This window comes from Sus scrofa, chromosome 4, assembly GCF_000003025.6.
Source record: "Sus scrofa isolate TJ Tabasco breed Duroc chromosome 4, Sscrofa11.1, whole genome shotgun sequence".
NCBI classification, from domain to species: domain Eukaryota; kingdom Metazoa; phylum Chordata; class Mammalia; order Artiodactyla; family Suidae; genus Sus; species Sus scrofa.
The window spans coordinates 50,109,250-50,126,229 of record NC_010446.5 but is presented as its reverse complement, the minus strand read 5'-3'; the positions used below and the strand labels follow the sequence as shown (position 1 = coordinate 50,126,229).

Genomic DNA, 16,980 nt, shown 5'->3' with positions numbered 1-16,980 from the left:
GAAAAGCGAAACATGGAATCAACTGGAAAACAAGGTTTAAAATGGCAATAAATATGTATCTATCAATAATCACTTTAAATGTCAATGGACTGAATGCTCCAATCAAAAGACGCAGAATGGCAGATTGGATAAAAAAGCAAAAACCTTCAATCTGCTGCCTACAAGAAACTCACTTTAGGGCAAAGGACACACATAGATTGAAAGTGAGGGGACGGGAAAAGACATTTCATGCCAATGGACAAGACAGGAAAGCAGGAGTTGCAATACTCATATCAGACAAAATAGACTTTCAAACAAAGGCCATTAAGAAAGACAAAGAAGGGCTCTATTTAATGGTTAAAGGAGGCATACAAGAAGAGGATATTTACAATCATCAATATATGTGCCCCAATATAGGAGCACCCAGATACCTCCAACAAATACTAACCAACATAAAAGGAGAAATCAATGGGTGTGGGGAGCTGAGAAAATGCAGGGACTCAAAAAAAGGACCTTGCCTGATGGCAGAAAAACCTGAAGGCAGCTTCCTAACCAAGAAAGGGAGCTCACTTGAACGGTACAAGCCGAAGGTGGGCTTCCGGTCAGGATAAAAAGCCTGCCTACATGGAACAAGACGAGGGCAGGCCTCAGGTTACACAGCTCTCATTTTGATGTTTACAGGGAAGAATTGGGGCTTTCCTGGGAAAGCAATGTCCATGTTTGCACCAGAGAACATGGATTGTTTCTTGGGTGACCTAGTCTTTCCTGCTGTTTTATTTGTTATTCAGTTTCCCTCAGTCTTTCCTGATTATTTACTTATTATTCTTATTTTCCATTCTTATTTTCCTGTGGTGATTTGTGATTTAACAAAGTTACAACAATAATATAATAAGAATTTCATCCTGAAAGACTTTCCCCTATTTAAATCCAACTTAGTTAAAACATAGTGTTTATCTATTAAGTAGTTATATAGTAAACTTTAGAGTTAGGATCTTAATGATGTTCATAAAATAGACATATATTATCCAAAAAACCTAGCTGTGAGTTTTGTCTTTGATTTTCAAAGCTTTTAAGTGATAGCTAGTTTAGTTAAGTTGGTTTATATTTACTTACACTATCTCCAAGCCATAACGCTTTGAAGATAAGCACCAGTACACAAACAAGGTTTGTGAATGCCAAATTCTTGTGTCTATGGCCTCTTCAAAGTACTCACTAAGTTAAGACAGAGATCTTAAAACGTGACGTATAGCTGCTATACCATGTAATAGTTAACCAATGTACTTTTAACACTGTAATGTAATCTGTAGTGAAAAACTGTCTATATAATCAACCACTGTTGCCAATAAAGTTTGAGCAGTCCAGCACCCTGAAAGAAGGGACAAAGAGGCTGTCTCTGATGCAAAAGCTGAGGTCCGTCCATCTTCTTCGGGAAAGTGTACACTCCCTGGCTGCCGGAGCTGGCCTCTGGCAACAGATGGGAATACAATCATAGTAAGAGATTTTAACACCCCACTCCCGTCAATGGACAGATCCTCAAGACACAAAATCAATAAGGCCACAGAGATCCTAAAGGACACAACAGAAATCTTAGAGACTTAATTGACATTTTCAGGACATACCATCCAAAAAAAATCAGAATACACATACTTCTCAAGTGCACACGGAACATTCTCAAGATTTGATCACATACTGGGGCACAAAGCTAACCTCAACAAATTTAGGATATAGAAATTATTTCAAGTATCCTCTCTGACCACAATGCCATGAAACTAGAAATCAACCACAGGAAACGAAATGAGAAAAAAAACTGACTATATGGAGACTAAAAATCCAATGGGTCATTGAGGAAATCAAGAAGGAAATTAAAAAAATACCTCAAGACAAAGAATAATGAAGACACATCCACTCAAAATCTATGGGGTGCCACACAGCAGTACTCAGAGGGAAATTCACAGCAATGCAGGCCTTCCTCAGAAAAGAAGAAAAATCTCAAATCGACAACCTAACCCACGACCCAAATGAATTAGAAACACAAGAACAAACAAAACCTAAAGTCAGCAGAAGGAAGGAAATCATAGAGATCAGAGAGGAAATCAATGAAACAGAGATTAAAAAAACAAGAGAAGAAATCAATAAAACCATGAGTTGGTTGTTTGAAAAGGTAAACAAAACTGTCAAACCTCTGGCTAGACTCCCCAAGAAGAGGAGAGGAAAAACCCAAATAAACAAAATCAGAAGTGAAAAAGGAGAAGTCACAATGGATAGTACAGAAACACAAAATGCCATGAGAGAATACTATGAACAATTGTATACCAACAAATTTGACAACCTGGAAGAAATGGACAACTTTCTAGAGACTTACAGCCTACCAAAACTGAATCAAGAAGAACTAGATCGACTGAACAGACCGATCACTGGAAATGAAATTGAATATGTCATCAATAAAAGTCCAGGACCAGAGGGCGTCACAGGTGAATTCTACCAAGCATACAAAGAGGCACTTATACCCATCCTCCTTAAACTTTTTCAAAAGGTTGAAGAAGAAGGAACACTCCCAAAGACATTCTATAATGCCACCATCACCCTCAGTCCAAAACCAGACAAAGATACCACCAAAAAAGAAAACTATCGGCCAATATATTTGATGAATATAGACACAAAAATCCTCAACAAAATTTTGGCCATCCGAATCCAACAACATATCAGAAAGATCATACACCACGACTGGGTAGGGTTCATCCCAGGTTCACAAGGATGGCTCAGCATAAACACATCAATCAACATCATACACCACATTGACAAAAGAAAAGTCCAAAACCACATGATCATCTCAATAGATGCAGAAAAAGCCTTTGACAAAGTCCAACATCCAGTCATCATCAAAACTCTCACCAAAGTGGGTATAGAGGGAACATACCTTAACATAACCAAAGCCATTTATGACAAACCCACAGCAAATATAATACTCAATGGAGAAAAGCTGAAAGCCTTGGCACTAAATTCTGGAGCAAGGCAAGGATGCCCACTCTCACCACTGTTATTCAACATAGTCCTGGAAGTCCTAGCCACGGCAATCAGACAAACAAAAGAAATAAAAGGCATCCAAATCGGAAGAGAAGAGGTAAAACTGTCACTGTATGCAGATGACATGATACTGTATATGGAAAACACCAAGGACTCAACTCAAAAACGACTTGAACTGATCAAAAAATCCAGCAAAGTAGCAGGATATGAGATTAACATTCAGACATCAGTCACATTTCTGTATACTAGCAATGAAATATTGGAAAAGGAATGCAGAAATACAATACCTTCTTAAATTCAATCAAATACCTGGGGATACACCTGACCAAGAAGGTAAGGACTTCTATGCTGAGAGCGATAAAACATTAATCAAAGGAATTAAAGAAGATGTGAAGAAATGGACAGATCTTCCATGCTCCTGGATTGGAAAAATTAATGTTGTAAAAATGGCCTTACTACCCAGAGTGATCTACAGATTCAGTGTAATCCTTATCAAATTACCCAGGACATTCTTCACAGAATGAGAACAAACAATCCAAAAATTTATATGGAACCACAAAAGACCCAGAATTGCCAAAGCAGTCCTGAGGAACAAAAACCAAGCAGGAGGCATAACTCTTCCAGACTTCAGGCACTATTACAAAGCCACAGCCATCAAGACAGGGTGGGACTCGTACCAAAACAGACCTACAGACCAATGGAACAGAATAGAGCACCCAGAAAGAAACCCAGACACCTATGGTCAATTAATGTTTGACAAAGGAGGCGAGAATATAACATGGGGAAAAGAGAGTCTCTTCAGCAAGTATTCCTGGGAAACCTGGACAGCTGCATGCACATCAATGAAACTAGAACACACCGTCGCATCATGCACAAAAATAAACTCAAAACAGCTGAAAGACTTAGGTACAAGACAAGACACCATCAAACTCCTGGAAGAGAACATAGGCAGAAGATTCCCTGACCTCGACCTTACGAATATTTTCTCAGGTCAGTCTCCCAAAGCAACAGAAATAAAAGCAAAAAGAAACCAGTGGGACCTCATCAAACTGACAAGCTTCTGCACAACAAAGGAAACCCAAAAGAAACCAAAAAGACAACTTACAGAATGGGAGAAGATAGTTTCAAACGATGCAACGGACAAGGGCTTACTCTCTAAAATATACAAACAACTTATACACCTCAACAGTAAAAAAGCCAACAACCCAATGGAAAAATGGGCAAAAGACCTGAATAGACATTTCTCCAAGGAAGATGTACAGATGGCCAACAAGCACTTGAAACAATGCTCCACATCCCTGATTATTAGCGAAATGCAAATCAAAACTGCCACGAGATACCAGCTCACAGCAGTCAGAATGGTCATCATCAATATGTCCACAAAGAACAAATGCTGGTGGGGGTGTGGAGAAAAGGGAAGCCACCTGCACTGCTGGTGGGAATATAAGCTGGCACAACCACCATGGAGAACAGTATGGAGCTACCGTAGAAATCTATACATGTAACTACCATATGACCCAGCAATCCCACTCTTGGGCATATATCCGGAAAAAACTCTCCTTAAAAAAGAAAGACACATGCTCCCGCATGTTCATTGCAGCTCTATTCACAATAGCCAAGACGTGCAAACAACCCAAATGTCCACTGACAGATGATTGGATTGTGGTATATATACACAAGGGAATACTACTCAGCCATAAAACAGAACGAAATAATGCCATTTGCAGCAACATGGATGGAACTAGAGACTCTCACACTGAGTGACCTAAGTCAGAAAGAGAAGACAAATACCATATAAAATCACTTATATCTGGAATCTAATATATGGCACAAATGAACCTTTCCACAGAAAAGTAAGTCATGGACTTGGAGAATAGACTTGTGGTTGCCAAGGGGGAAGGGGAGGGAGTGGGATGGACTTGGAGCTTGGGACAAATAGGTGGCAGACTGTTGCCTTCAGGAATGATTAGCAATGAGATCCTTCTGTGTAGCACTGGGAACTCTGTCTAGTCACTTATGATGGAGCATGATAATGTGAGAAAATATAATGTGTACATTTTCGTGTAGCTGTGCCTCCATGCCGTACATTAGAAAAAAAATTGTATTCAGGAAATATCTATTAAAAAATAATAACAACAAAATAACTACAATGAAGTACTACCTCATACCGATGGGAATGGCCATCATTAAAAATTCTGCAAATAACAAATGTTGGAGAGAGTGTGGAGAAAACAGAACCTATATTCTTGTTGGGAATGTAAATTACATCAGCCACCATGGAAAATAATATGGAGCTTCCTTAATAAAATTAAAAATAGTGTTGCCATATCCTACTTATCAGCATATACCCAGAGAAAATTCTAATTCAAAAAGAGACCTCCCCCCATGTTCATAGCAGCACTTTTTTACAATAGCCAAGATATAGAAGCAACCTAAATGTCCATTGAAAGATGGATGGATAAAGAAGATATGCTACATATATTCAATGGAATTTTACTCAGCTTTAAAAATAATGAAATTATGCCATTTGTAGCAACACAGATATACCCAGAAATTATCATACTAAGTGAAGTCAGAAAGAAAAATATCATATGATATCATTTATTTGTGGAATCTAAAATGTGATACACATGAACTTATTTATGAAACAGAACAGACTCAAAGACATAGAAAACAAACTTAAGCTTACCAATGAGGATGTGTTTGGGGGATAGATAAATTAGGAGTTTGGGATTAGCAGATACTACTATATATAAAATAGATAAATAACAAGGTCTTACTGTAAATCACAGGGAACTTCACAATATCCTGTGATGATATCCTGTGTCAAACCATAGTGGAAAATAATATGAAGGAGAACATATATATATATACACACACACACACACAATTGAAGAACCTAGATTTAGTAATCATTTGGCATGTAATATTAAACTGCATTCATGTTGAAAAATTTATTGTAGAACATTTTACTTTTTCTTCTTTCTCATCAGGTAAGTAAATGCTGATGGTTTGGAAGACATTGTTTTACTGTCTTCTTGGCTGAGATGAAAATGCAAAAGAGAGAAGAGAAAACATTTGATTTGTACTAAAAAGGAAGTATTCTTTACATTATAATCAAAATATTAAAACCCTAGGGTTTGCTTTAAAATAAATAAGCAAATAAATAAAATAAAATAAATGAAGTGAAATTCTTCCCTCTTTTAATGTAATGCTGAAAGTGGGGAAAGAGGAGATCATGAAAATAGAAATATGAATTAACTTCAAAAATAGAATTTATAATGCTATCTTCCAAACTGGGAACATATTATTTTCCTATGGTTATTTAAGATTATTCTGTATCTTTGTGTTAAATTGTGATTTTCTTCACATAGGCCTTTTGTTTTTCTCTTAAATAAGAGTAGTTAAGTATGATGAAAGTGGGACCATTTCTCCAGCTTTTGATTGTGGGGCTACTCCTTTTGAGGAATTTTGTCATTTTTGTGTTTTCTAGGTGATAGTGTAGTGTTCATACATGAGAGAAATAGGAGAGGAGGCCCAGAAAGAGGATATGGGAATAGATTTCATTAGTTCCTACCAAGTCAGGTGAAGTAATTTAGATTTTGTCCTACAGGCAATATTGAGGCACTTAAGTTCCTTTAGAAGAGACTAGCAGAGACATGAGATCAAAATAGTGACTAATGGAAAGTAATCTGCTAATACTTTTAGGGCTGAATGAAAAAAGTGAGAGACTGGGTGAAATCAACATCCAGGAGAGATAATTTAGAGGTTGGGAGTCATGTAGGCATGAGTTACTAATAAGAATAGTATTGTGGTGGGATTGGAAAGGAATGAAGTGGGTTAGAAGGCCATTATGAAAGGAAATTTGGTGACATATTTTCTTTATAGGACAGCCTAGATTGAGGAATAAAGCATAAATTAGGTTTTGAGCTTGGGAGACCGAAAAAGTGATGGGAACAGAAATAGAACTAAATCAGGAGAGGGAGCTTATTTGAAGGGGAAGATAAATAATTCAATTTTAGACATGATTTCTTTGGGAAGGCAGCAGAACATAAAGGTATATTTGTCCAGTGCTTACTTGGAAAATATTAGACAGGGTTTTAAAAAAGAAATTGGTCTGATATGAATTTAGAATCCTCAATGTAAAAATGAATGTGGTAGCCTTAGGAGTTGATGAGAATTTAAAGAGAGAAGAGCAGAGTTACAAAGATAGAACCTTTAAACATGTACAATCCACATCTGTTTTATTGGTTTTATAATACTTGTCTGAGGTTTCATTGTTCATTAGATGCTTATGTTAACACCAACTTGGCATGTAATGTCCACCACTGTATCTCCAACCCATAGACCCATGCCTGGCACATAGTAGGTGATAAAAAGCATTGATTGAATGAGTGACTGAATAAAGAAATATTTTTTGTAAATATTCAGATCTTCAAATAGTCTCAAGTGCGACCCTAGATAATTTATCTAGTCAAGGACAAGTGTTTTATCGGACATTTCAAAAAAATACATATTTTACTTTTTAGGTTTTTTAAATACAGATTTGGGTTTTTACCTTGGATTTTGGTGTGTGACTCTTGAGATGAGGCAGGGGGCATCTTGGTTTTGAGACACTTCTTTTCATTTTTGTTTTCTTCCTTCGAGAAAAAAAATAGAGGTTGTACATGTGGTTTTATATAACAGGAATGTTGAACGTAAAATGTAACAGAGTATTTCATTCCATTATCAAGCCAATCAGGAAAATTGATCATTTTTTCTAATATCCTAAAAAATGATAATTCTTTCACTTAAATGAATATTCTTTTCTCTACTATTGAAGAATCAACTTCATTCCCACAGTTTGTGTGTCACAGGCACTCTGTTTTTGTCAGTGTAGTTGCTGCATCTCTCTGGAATATTTCTCTCAATCCTGGTCCCAACTTCCCACAGCCATAGCATTGGTCCTGGTCTAAGTCTTTAGTGGTGGAATATAAAATGGTGGAGAAAATAAAACACTTTATTGCCTTTACTCAGAGCTCTCTTCTTTTTTCTCTCCACGATTTGCCACTACCTCATTATTCTTCTGAACATTTAATCTTTTCTTTGAAATGTAGGTATAGCTCACTGGATGTGGCCAATGTATACCTGAAGATTTTCCTATTGGGATGGAGTTAAAACAAGATATAAAGTTAGAAGATAGAAAGCTTGACTCCAAAGCTGCTTACAGTCTAGTAGGGGGAACAAAAACACAAAAATGGAACCGACACAAAATACTAAAGGTGATGAGACAATGTTTGTAGATGCTAGACGTGGGGCATAAAGGCGGAATTGTCAATTATACTCAAGTTGAAGGGAAGGGAAGGACACTATTCAAAAGGAAAGGACTCTTGAATCTGCAAATCAAGACAAGATTTCTGTTTTTCAGATGGAGAAGGCATGAAAAATATGCCAGGCAGAGGATGCATGTTTAGCGAAAACCTAAGGTGTGGTTGCATGTAGGTGAAGGAAGATTGCAGAAGTGCTTAGAAGGAAAAAAATGTGAGATGAGGCTAGCAAAGTAGGAAGGGATGAGGACCTTGAGAGATTGTAAGCCTTGATATATATGAGTTTGACATTATTTATAGACACTGTATGTCAGAAATATTTTAAACTTGAAAGTGAATTAATCAGATGATTTAAGCCTCATAATAACCATATGTTTTAGACAAGACAGCTATTCTTCTTCTTCTGTTATTGTTCTTCTTATATTATTCATATATTATTGCATAGGAAATGACTAAGTGGCTAGAAAATATGATCTCTGGATATATTATGAAGTAGTAATAAAGCCTTCTGACTTCAATCAAGTATTTGTACATCATGCTATATTATTTATAAACATTTCCATCATATTTTTATGTACATATAAATGTAGATTTATGTGAATAATGTCTTATTCTGGAGCATGAGAGAGAGTTTAGATTAGTCTGAGTTTTCAGTTTTTGACTTAATGGTTATTGACAAAATTGAATTACTTATGATATTTTGGTTTGAGAATTAACTATTTGACACTTAAAATACAATGTAAATTGATTTATTCATTCCTAGATATTCTCTTGTAGGATTTAAATAATCTATTTGTATTTCAGAAACATGTTTATATGTCATTTTAAAAGGTTAAATTCTGCAGAAGAAAATAGGATTTCAACTCTGTGTCATTTTTAACATTTAGCATATTTGAAACAGGAAAAAAGTCTATTTTTCTTTTACCCACATGTTTCTGGAAAGAAGAGATGCAAATAACTCCCCAAATATGACTTTTAAGATACATGATGCCAATAGACTTCCTGATTAACATCCATAAATTACAGCTGTCAGAGTGGCACAAGATTAATCCAAGAGTTGTTCTGCTTGTGTCTAGTCTGAGTAGCTCTCCAGTATTAACATTTCTAAAGGAAAGGTAACTCTTTAAGGAGTTTCTGCAATTTTTGCCTTCTCCCTAACATCCTTTTATCCTATAATTAAAGTCTTTGAAAAAGTTGATGTGACTACTCTTCCTCCTGTTTTGAACTGATATAACCTAGTGATTTAGCTCTTAGGAACAGATGTCAGAGAGAACAGGGTTCCAATCCAGACTCTGCAATGGGTTAGTTGTTTGTAAGCAGCAAATTGTGAGAATTTAATACAATAATGCTTGGAAAGTTATAGCACCTTGCTTTTCAAGTAGTAATTGCTGTTAGCTATTTGTTCTCTAAGAGAAAAATGTATTAGCTATTTTTATGTGCTCTGTGAGCACATAAAGTTGGCAAGGGTTAAACATCGTTGTAATGACTTTCCCAGAGAGAAACACAACAAGGATAACTGAAGTGAAGTAGCCAGATCAACATTTTTAAATATATGAGTAACTTTTATTTATTTTTTGTTGATTGTAATATTATATAGAACAATTTGGTCTGATTAACTTTTTTTTTTTTTGTCTTTTTTAGGGCCCGTACCTTTGGTAAACAGAGGCTCCCAGTCTAGGGGTCAAATCAGAGCTGTAACCACTGGCCTACACCACAGTCATGGCAATGCCAGATCTGAGCTGCATTTGCAACCTATACCACAGCTCATGACAACACTGGATCCTTAACCCACTGAGCGAGGCCAGGGATCGAACCTGTGTACTCATGGTTACTAGTCAGATTTGTTTCCACAGAGCCACAATGGGAACTCCTATACAGAACAATTGAAGGGCTGAAGAAACAAACCTAAGATGAAAAAAAGAATAAATAATTAGTTCAGAGACAAAGTTGAAAGATATTAAATGACAAAATATATGCCAATGGTGAAAAAAATACAATAAAAAAAATGGTCAGAAGATCTAAATAGGCATTTCTTCAAAGAAGACAGAAGGTGGCCAAAAAGCACATGAGAAGATGCTCAACATCACTAATTATTAGATAAATACAAATCAAAACTACAGTGAAGTATCACCTCACACCTGTCAGAATGGCCATCAAGAAAAAGCCATCATCAAAAAACATCAAAAAATAATAAATGTTGGAGAGGGTATGGAGAAAAGGGAAATTTCCTACACTATTGGTGGGAATGTAAATAACTTTTTTTTGGGGGGGGGCGCACTAACGGCATATGGAGGTTCTCAGGCTAGGGGTCGAATCGGATCTACAGCTGCCGGCCTACACCAGAGCCACAGCAATGACAGATCTGAGCCGAGTCTGTGACCTACACCACAGCTCATGGCAACACCAAGTCCTTAACCCACTGAGCAAGGCCAGGGATAGAATCCGCAACCTCATGGCTCCTAGTTGCATTCATTTCCACAGCGCCACGGCAGGAACTCCAGGATGTAAATAACTTTTAAAGTGTGAGATTATTTATTTTGACCTAAGAGTTAGAAAGGAGTCAAGGCCACTCTCACGAAGCCATGGTGAGCACATTCTCCTCACCTCCCTTAACTGCAAAAACAGTCAATATTAATCAGAAAAGGAAGAGAACATAGGCAGAAGATTCCCTGACCTTGACATTACGAATATTTTCTCCGGTCAGTCTCCCAAAGCAACAGAAATAAAAGCAAAAAGAAACCAATGGGACCTCATCAAACTGACAAGCTTCTGCACAACAAAGGAAACCCAAAAGAAACCAAAAAGACAACTTACAGAATGGGAGAAGATAGTTTCAAACGATGCAACAGACAAGGGCTTACTCTCTAAAATATACAAACAACTTATACACCTCAACAGTAAAAAAGCCAACAACCCAATGGAAAAATGGGCAAAAGACCTGAATAGACATTTCTCCAAGGAAGATGTACAGATGGCCAACAAGCACTTGAAACAATGCTCCACATCCCTGATTATTAGCGAAATGCAAATCAAAACTGCCACGAGATACCAGCTCACAGCAGTCAGAATGGTCATCATCAATATGTCCACAAAGAACAAATGCTGGTGGGGGTGTGGAGAAAAGGGAAGCCACCTGCACTGCTGGTGGGAATATAAGCTGGCACAACCACCATGGAGAACAGTATGGAGCTACCGTAGAAATCTATACATGTAACTACCATATGACCCAGCAATCCCACTCTTGGGCATATATCCGGAAAAAACTCTCCTTAAAAAAGAAAGACACATGCTCCCGCATGTTCATTGCAGCTCTATTCACAATAGCCAAGACGTGCAAACAACCCAAATGTCCACTGACAGATGATTGGATTGTGGTATATATATATACAAGGGAATACTACTCAGCCATAAAACAGAACGAAATAATGCCATTTGCAGCAACATGGATGGAACTAGAGACTCTCACACTGAGTGACCTAAGTCAGAAAGAGAAGACAAATACCATATGAAATCACTTATATCTGGAATCTAATATATGGCACAAATGAACCTTTCCACAGAAAAGTAAGTCATGGACTTGGAGAATAGACTTGTGGTTGCCAAGGGGGAAGGGGAGGGAGTGGGATGGACTTGGAGCTTGGGGCAAATAGGTGGCAGACTGTTGCCTTCAGGATGGATTAGCAATGAGATCCTTCTGTGTAGCACTGGGAACTCTGTCTAGTCACTTATGATGGAGCATGATAATGTGAGAAAAAAGAATGTATCCATGTATGTGTAACTGGGTCACCATGCTGTACAGTAGAAAAAATATAAATAAATGATAAAAAAAGAAAAGGAAGGCATATTTTCCCAGGGTCAACATCAGGTAATCTCAGTATTTTTATACTCTAGGCTACTTTAAAACTGAATCATTAGACCATGTTATTCTAGTCCCCGAGGTACCCTCCTGCTTGTAGTTGACTTCTTTCATCCAGTTCTTTTGGATGGGAAGATAATTGTTGCTCTAAAAATTTTATGCAGTGCTTTTAGGTAAATCTAGTGAATAATTCATGAAAATTGTTGTATAAATAGTTGTGAGTGAATAGCGATCATGCAATTATCATGTGGACTTAAATCTGTCATAATAACACAAATTGTTAATAATAATGATAATAATTGACACTTAGGGAAGTCCCTATTATATGCCCTGTCTCTACTGTCTCTAGTTTGTATAACAAGACTACAAAGCAGTAATCATCATTTTATAGATGGGCGGACTTAGAACATATGAAGAGATTTGTGTAGAGCAGGGTTCCTCCCATGTTGGCAATATTAAAAATCTTGAACTGGATAATTTTATGTTGTGAAGAGCTGTCCTGCACATTTTGGGACATTTAGTAGCATCTCTTGCCTTTACCATTTAGATGTCAGTAGCTTCCATACGCCTGAGCTGTGACAAATAAAAACTTCTTCAGACATTGCCAATTGTCCCTAGCACAAACTGCTCCTTATTGAGAAGACTTGTTCTAGAGAAATAACTGTTGAAATGTAGTTTACTAAGACCATGATGTTTGACATTCTCTATTGGAACCAGATCATACAGCCAGGTTAACATCTGATAAATAATTTCTTTTTGGATGATGTTAGAAGTGAAAATCTGCAAAGTGAAATCTTAGTTGGCTTTTCCAAATCGTAGTGTCTTTTAAGTAGTTATCATTCCATTTTAAAGCCAATATATACAGAATCTATAAAATGATGGGTTGAACCCCAAAGACAAACAGTCCATGACCCAGATGGTAGCAGGTAAAACTGCAGAAAAATCATATATAACAGTGTTTATTAAAACCCATCCCCAGATAAGGAATGATGAGAATCAAGAGTGATTTAAGGAGTAGGAAACGTACCTGTCTTGTGGGTTGCTCCAACTCACTGCTTGGATGGGGATCTTGTTTATTCTCATTGTTCTCTTCACTAGGCTTCACCTTGTTAAATCTTATTGTCAGTGACTTAAACATCTCTGAGGTGGTTCTGAAAACCTCTGTTTTTATGACCCTGTGTCTTGAGGTAGAGAAGTGTACTTTGTTTTTCTTTTCATTAGCAGACAAGCCAATTAGTGGTTTAATCAGGATTGTGCTCTGGATAATTCTTAGAAACAACTCTCTAGCTAGTCAGGGCTTTGGCTTAAAAGCAGCAAATTACTTCTGCTTCAGTGCTTTGAATTCTGTTTATGAACTTTAGAGAGTCAAAATACCCCTGTGAATAATTTATAAGCGAGAATTAGACAAAACGTCATTGTTGATTTAAATGTGATCAAGTTGCCCATTGGCTTGTTTATTTATTTTTTCTAATTATCTACCTATGTATCTCCGTCTACCTAATTTTTGTCAAAATAATACACGCAAATGATTTAACAATGTGCATAAGTGCTTAAAGCAACTCCACTAAAGTCCACCTATAGTTCTGCACTGTGAAATAAATACTTTTTCATTTTCTGTACTTATGGTGATTCCATTTAAAAAATAGTATTTTATTACCTAATTAGATTAGTGACATTCTTAGAAAATATAATGAAAAATGAGACGTAGTGCTTTCCATTCCTAGTAGTCCTTTGATGCATAATGATGATTATATTAGAATTAAGCAAAGAGAATATGTTAGTTTGTTGGGAGGGGCTGATAGGGATAGGATGATTAAATAGTCAGCCTAAAAATCCCACTAGGTGATTAAAGACAGAAAGTGAATTTTGAGGGAGTATGGGGAGACTGTTTTAAGCTCATGACAACTCAAGAAAAAATTCAGTATCTGGAATCAATCTACACTATCTTGAAGGGAAACCAGGTTCATCTAAGCCCAGGCATACTCAAGCTACAAACCCTATAGTTAAAACCCAAGACAGTAGATATGGGGTCTGAATCTTGTTACATAGAATCAGGGTGTTAACAGTCCTGAAGAGTAGCATATCTGCATGTAGCCAAGATACAAATATAGGTAAAAGGGGAAATAAACTGTGTAAAAGGGGACATTATACTGAAACCTGGGATGAATTACCATATTTTAGTGTATGTTACTATCTTTTTGCAAAGATATGTATTATTTAGGTAGCTCCATGTTAGTCCCCATTAAACCATGTAGGGTCAAAGGAGGAAGTAATGATGTAAGCCTTGATGTCTACCCAAAAATGAGGAAGAAGGTGGTCTTCTCCCCTCCCCACTTTTTCTTTGATTATGAAAATGTAGTCCTCTTTGTTCTGGGCTTTGCCAGCCCACTGGTGTCTCTCACAAATGTCCTGTACTAATAAACTCACTCTTTGTCTGCCACTTTGCCTCATGTTGAATTCTTACAGTGGTGAGACAGAAGAACCTGAGCTTTCATAAATCCTGACACTAGGTGAGCAATTTCAATTAAAAGACAGTGGGTTTGAGTCTCCTCCTAAGTTAGAGATTATGGGCTCAAGTCTCAGTCTGAAGTGTGGGTGAATTTGAGGCTGAGCCCATGGGTTTGCATCCCAATCTGAGTTTGGGCTGGGCTTGAGGCATAGCCAAGAAGGAGTGAGGTTTCAGGGCTGCCATAATAAAGACGGGGTAACTTAATTTATTTCCCCACAGTTCTGGAGGCTAGATGTCTGATATTAAGATGTCAACAAGGTTAGTTTCTTTCGAAGGCTGTGAGCAAAGGAAGTCATTCCCCTTGGTTGTAGATGGTCATCTTCCCCCTGTGTTCTCACTATGTTCATGTTTGTGTTCAAATTCTCTTTTCTTGTAAATTGTATTAGATTACATTATAATCTAATATTAAATTAGATTAAAGGCCACCTCAGTGCCCTCATTTAAACTTACCTCTTTAAAGACCTTCTCTCCAAATAAAGTCACATTTTGAGGCACATGGGATTGGAACTTCAATGTGATTTATATATATATATATATATATATATTTTTTTTTTTTTTTTTTCTTTTTAGGGCTGCACCTGCACCATATGGAAAATCCTCAGCCGGGGGTTGAACTGGAGCTGTATCTGAGACCTATACCACAGCCATGGCAACACCATATCTGAGCTGCATCTGCAAACTACCCTGCAGCTTTGTGGAAATGCTGGATTCTTAACCCACTGAGTGAGACCAGGGATTGAATCCTAATCCTTACAGAGAGTATGTTGGGCCCTCAACACACTGAACAACAATGGGAACTCCAAAATGAATTTTTGAGGGGTACTATTCAGCCCATAACAGAGAGATAGTATGTTTGATAAATATTACTTTAGAGGACATGAATTTCATTACTCAGAAGACATTTGTTCCAAAACATCTTACAAGTTTATTATTTTCTCACAAATTGATGAAATGTTATCAGTTATATATGTGATTACTAGTTTTATAAGTCTAGAAAATTCTGTTGGATTTTTAATTTCATAAATTGTAAAAAATATGTGTCTTTCTCCAGCACGAATTTTTTTTTCTCTAATTCACCATTTAACCAAGAAGGCTAAAATCCTTGAAGGACACAATGCAGTACTTATTTTATTCCCACAATGCCTTTACACAGAAAGAAACTCAAGAATCTGCTGAATAGAATTTGATAGAAGGTTCTTTAAAAGATCTGACAACTCTAGTCCTCACTTATATCTGCTTTAATTCAAAACTAAGTAAATATATTACACAGGCAGCATTTAAATTTATACATTTCTTCAATACTTGGCAACACAATATGCCATTTTTAAAGTAATGTTTTCCTGTATCTGTGTCTTCTCCCCGAATAGATGGAAGGATCATTACCATCAGAACTTTTGCTCTGTCAGTTCTAGTATCACCTTGTCATCTAATATGGTGTTATTTCATTGCATCTCTATCATTTTATTTATTTTGTTTTGTATTCCCTGACTACTAATGAAATTGAGATCTTTCATTCTCAATATTCTTTGGACATTTAAATTTCTTCTGTGAACAGTGTGTTCATGTGCTAATGTACTAAGGGGCTGATGTTTTATTTTTATTTTTATTTTTTTTATGGTTGCACCTGCAGCATATGGAAGTTCTGGGGCTAGGGACTGAATCAGAGCTGCAGCTGCCAGCCTATGCCACAGTCATAGCAATGCAGGATCAGAGATGCGTCTGCGACCTACACCACTGTTCACATCAATGCTAGATCCTTAACCCTCTAAGCCAGGCCAGGGATCGAACTTGCATCCTCATGGATACTAGTCGGGTTTGGTACTGCTGAGCCACAATGAGAACTCCACAAATATAGTTTATAAATGGCACACATTAACATTTTATACAAAACTCCTCTAGATTCTATGATATTGTATTCTGCACATGCATGTCTATACATTTATACCAATAAGTGTTATTATACACATGAACACAAAGATGGTAATAAAGTCATACTTAAATTTTAAAAAAGGAATTGTCAGTGGAAAATAGTACCATGGTCTTCCTGTTTAATTTCAGTAGACCATTATCCATCATTTCAATACTATTTACACTGATTTTATTGATTTTTGAGTTTTAACTTTACAAATAAGTTTTAGCTTTGTATTTATGTACAAATAGGCAGATGGAGTTTATATCTAGTTGCAGGTTTGAACACACATCTTATTCTTATTAAATTATTCAAATCATTAATAAAAATTTTCACTTAATAGAAATAAAGTTTGAAAAGCACTAAGTTTCTTTGAAAGAATCTTCAGTGATGAGAT

At 36.6% G+C, this 16,980-nt stretch overlaps 1 protein-coding gene across 1 annotated transcript in view; it reads right to left on the bottom strand.

The window, feature by feature from the left end:
• The window catches only part of CNGB3 (cyclic nucleotide gated channel beta 3), a 150,338-nt gene extending 137,035 nt beyond the window's left edge, over positions 1–13,303 (bottom strand). Inside the window, exons 1-2 of the mRNA XM_003125585.6 lie at positions 13,193–13,303; positions 7,562–7,643 (exon numbers count right to left, since the gene is read on the bottom strand). Of these exons, the coding sequence (XP_003125633.3) occupies positions 7,562–7,643; positions 13,193–13,303 (193 nt within the window). The remainder of the gene's footprint in view (positions 1–7,561; positions 7,644–13,192) is intronic.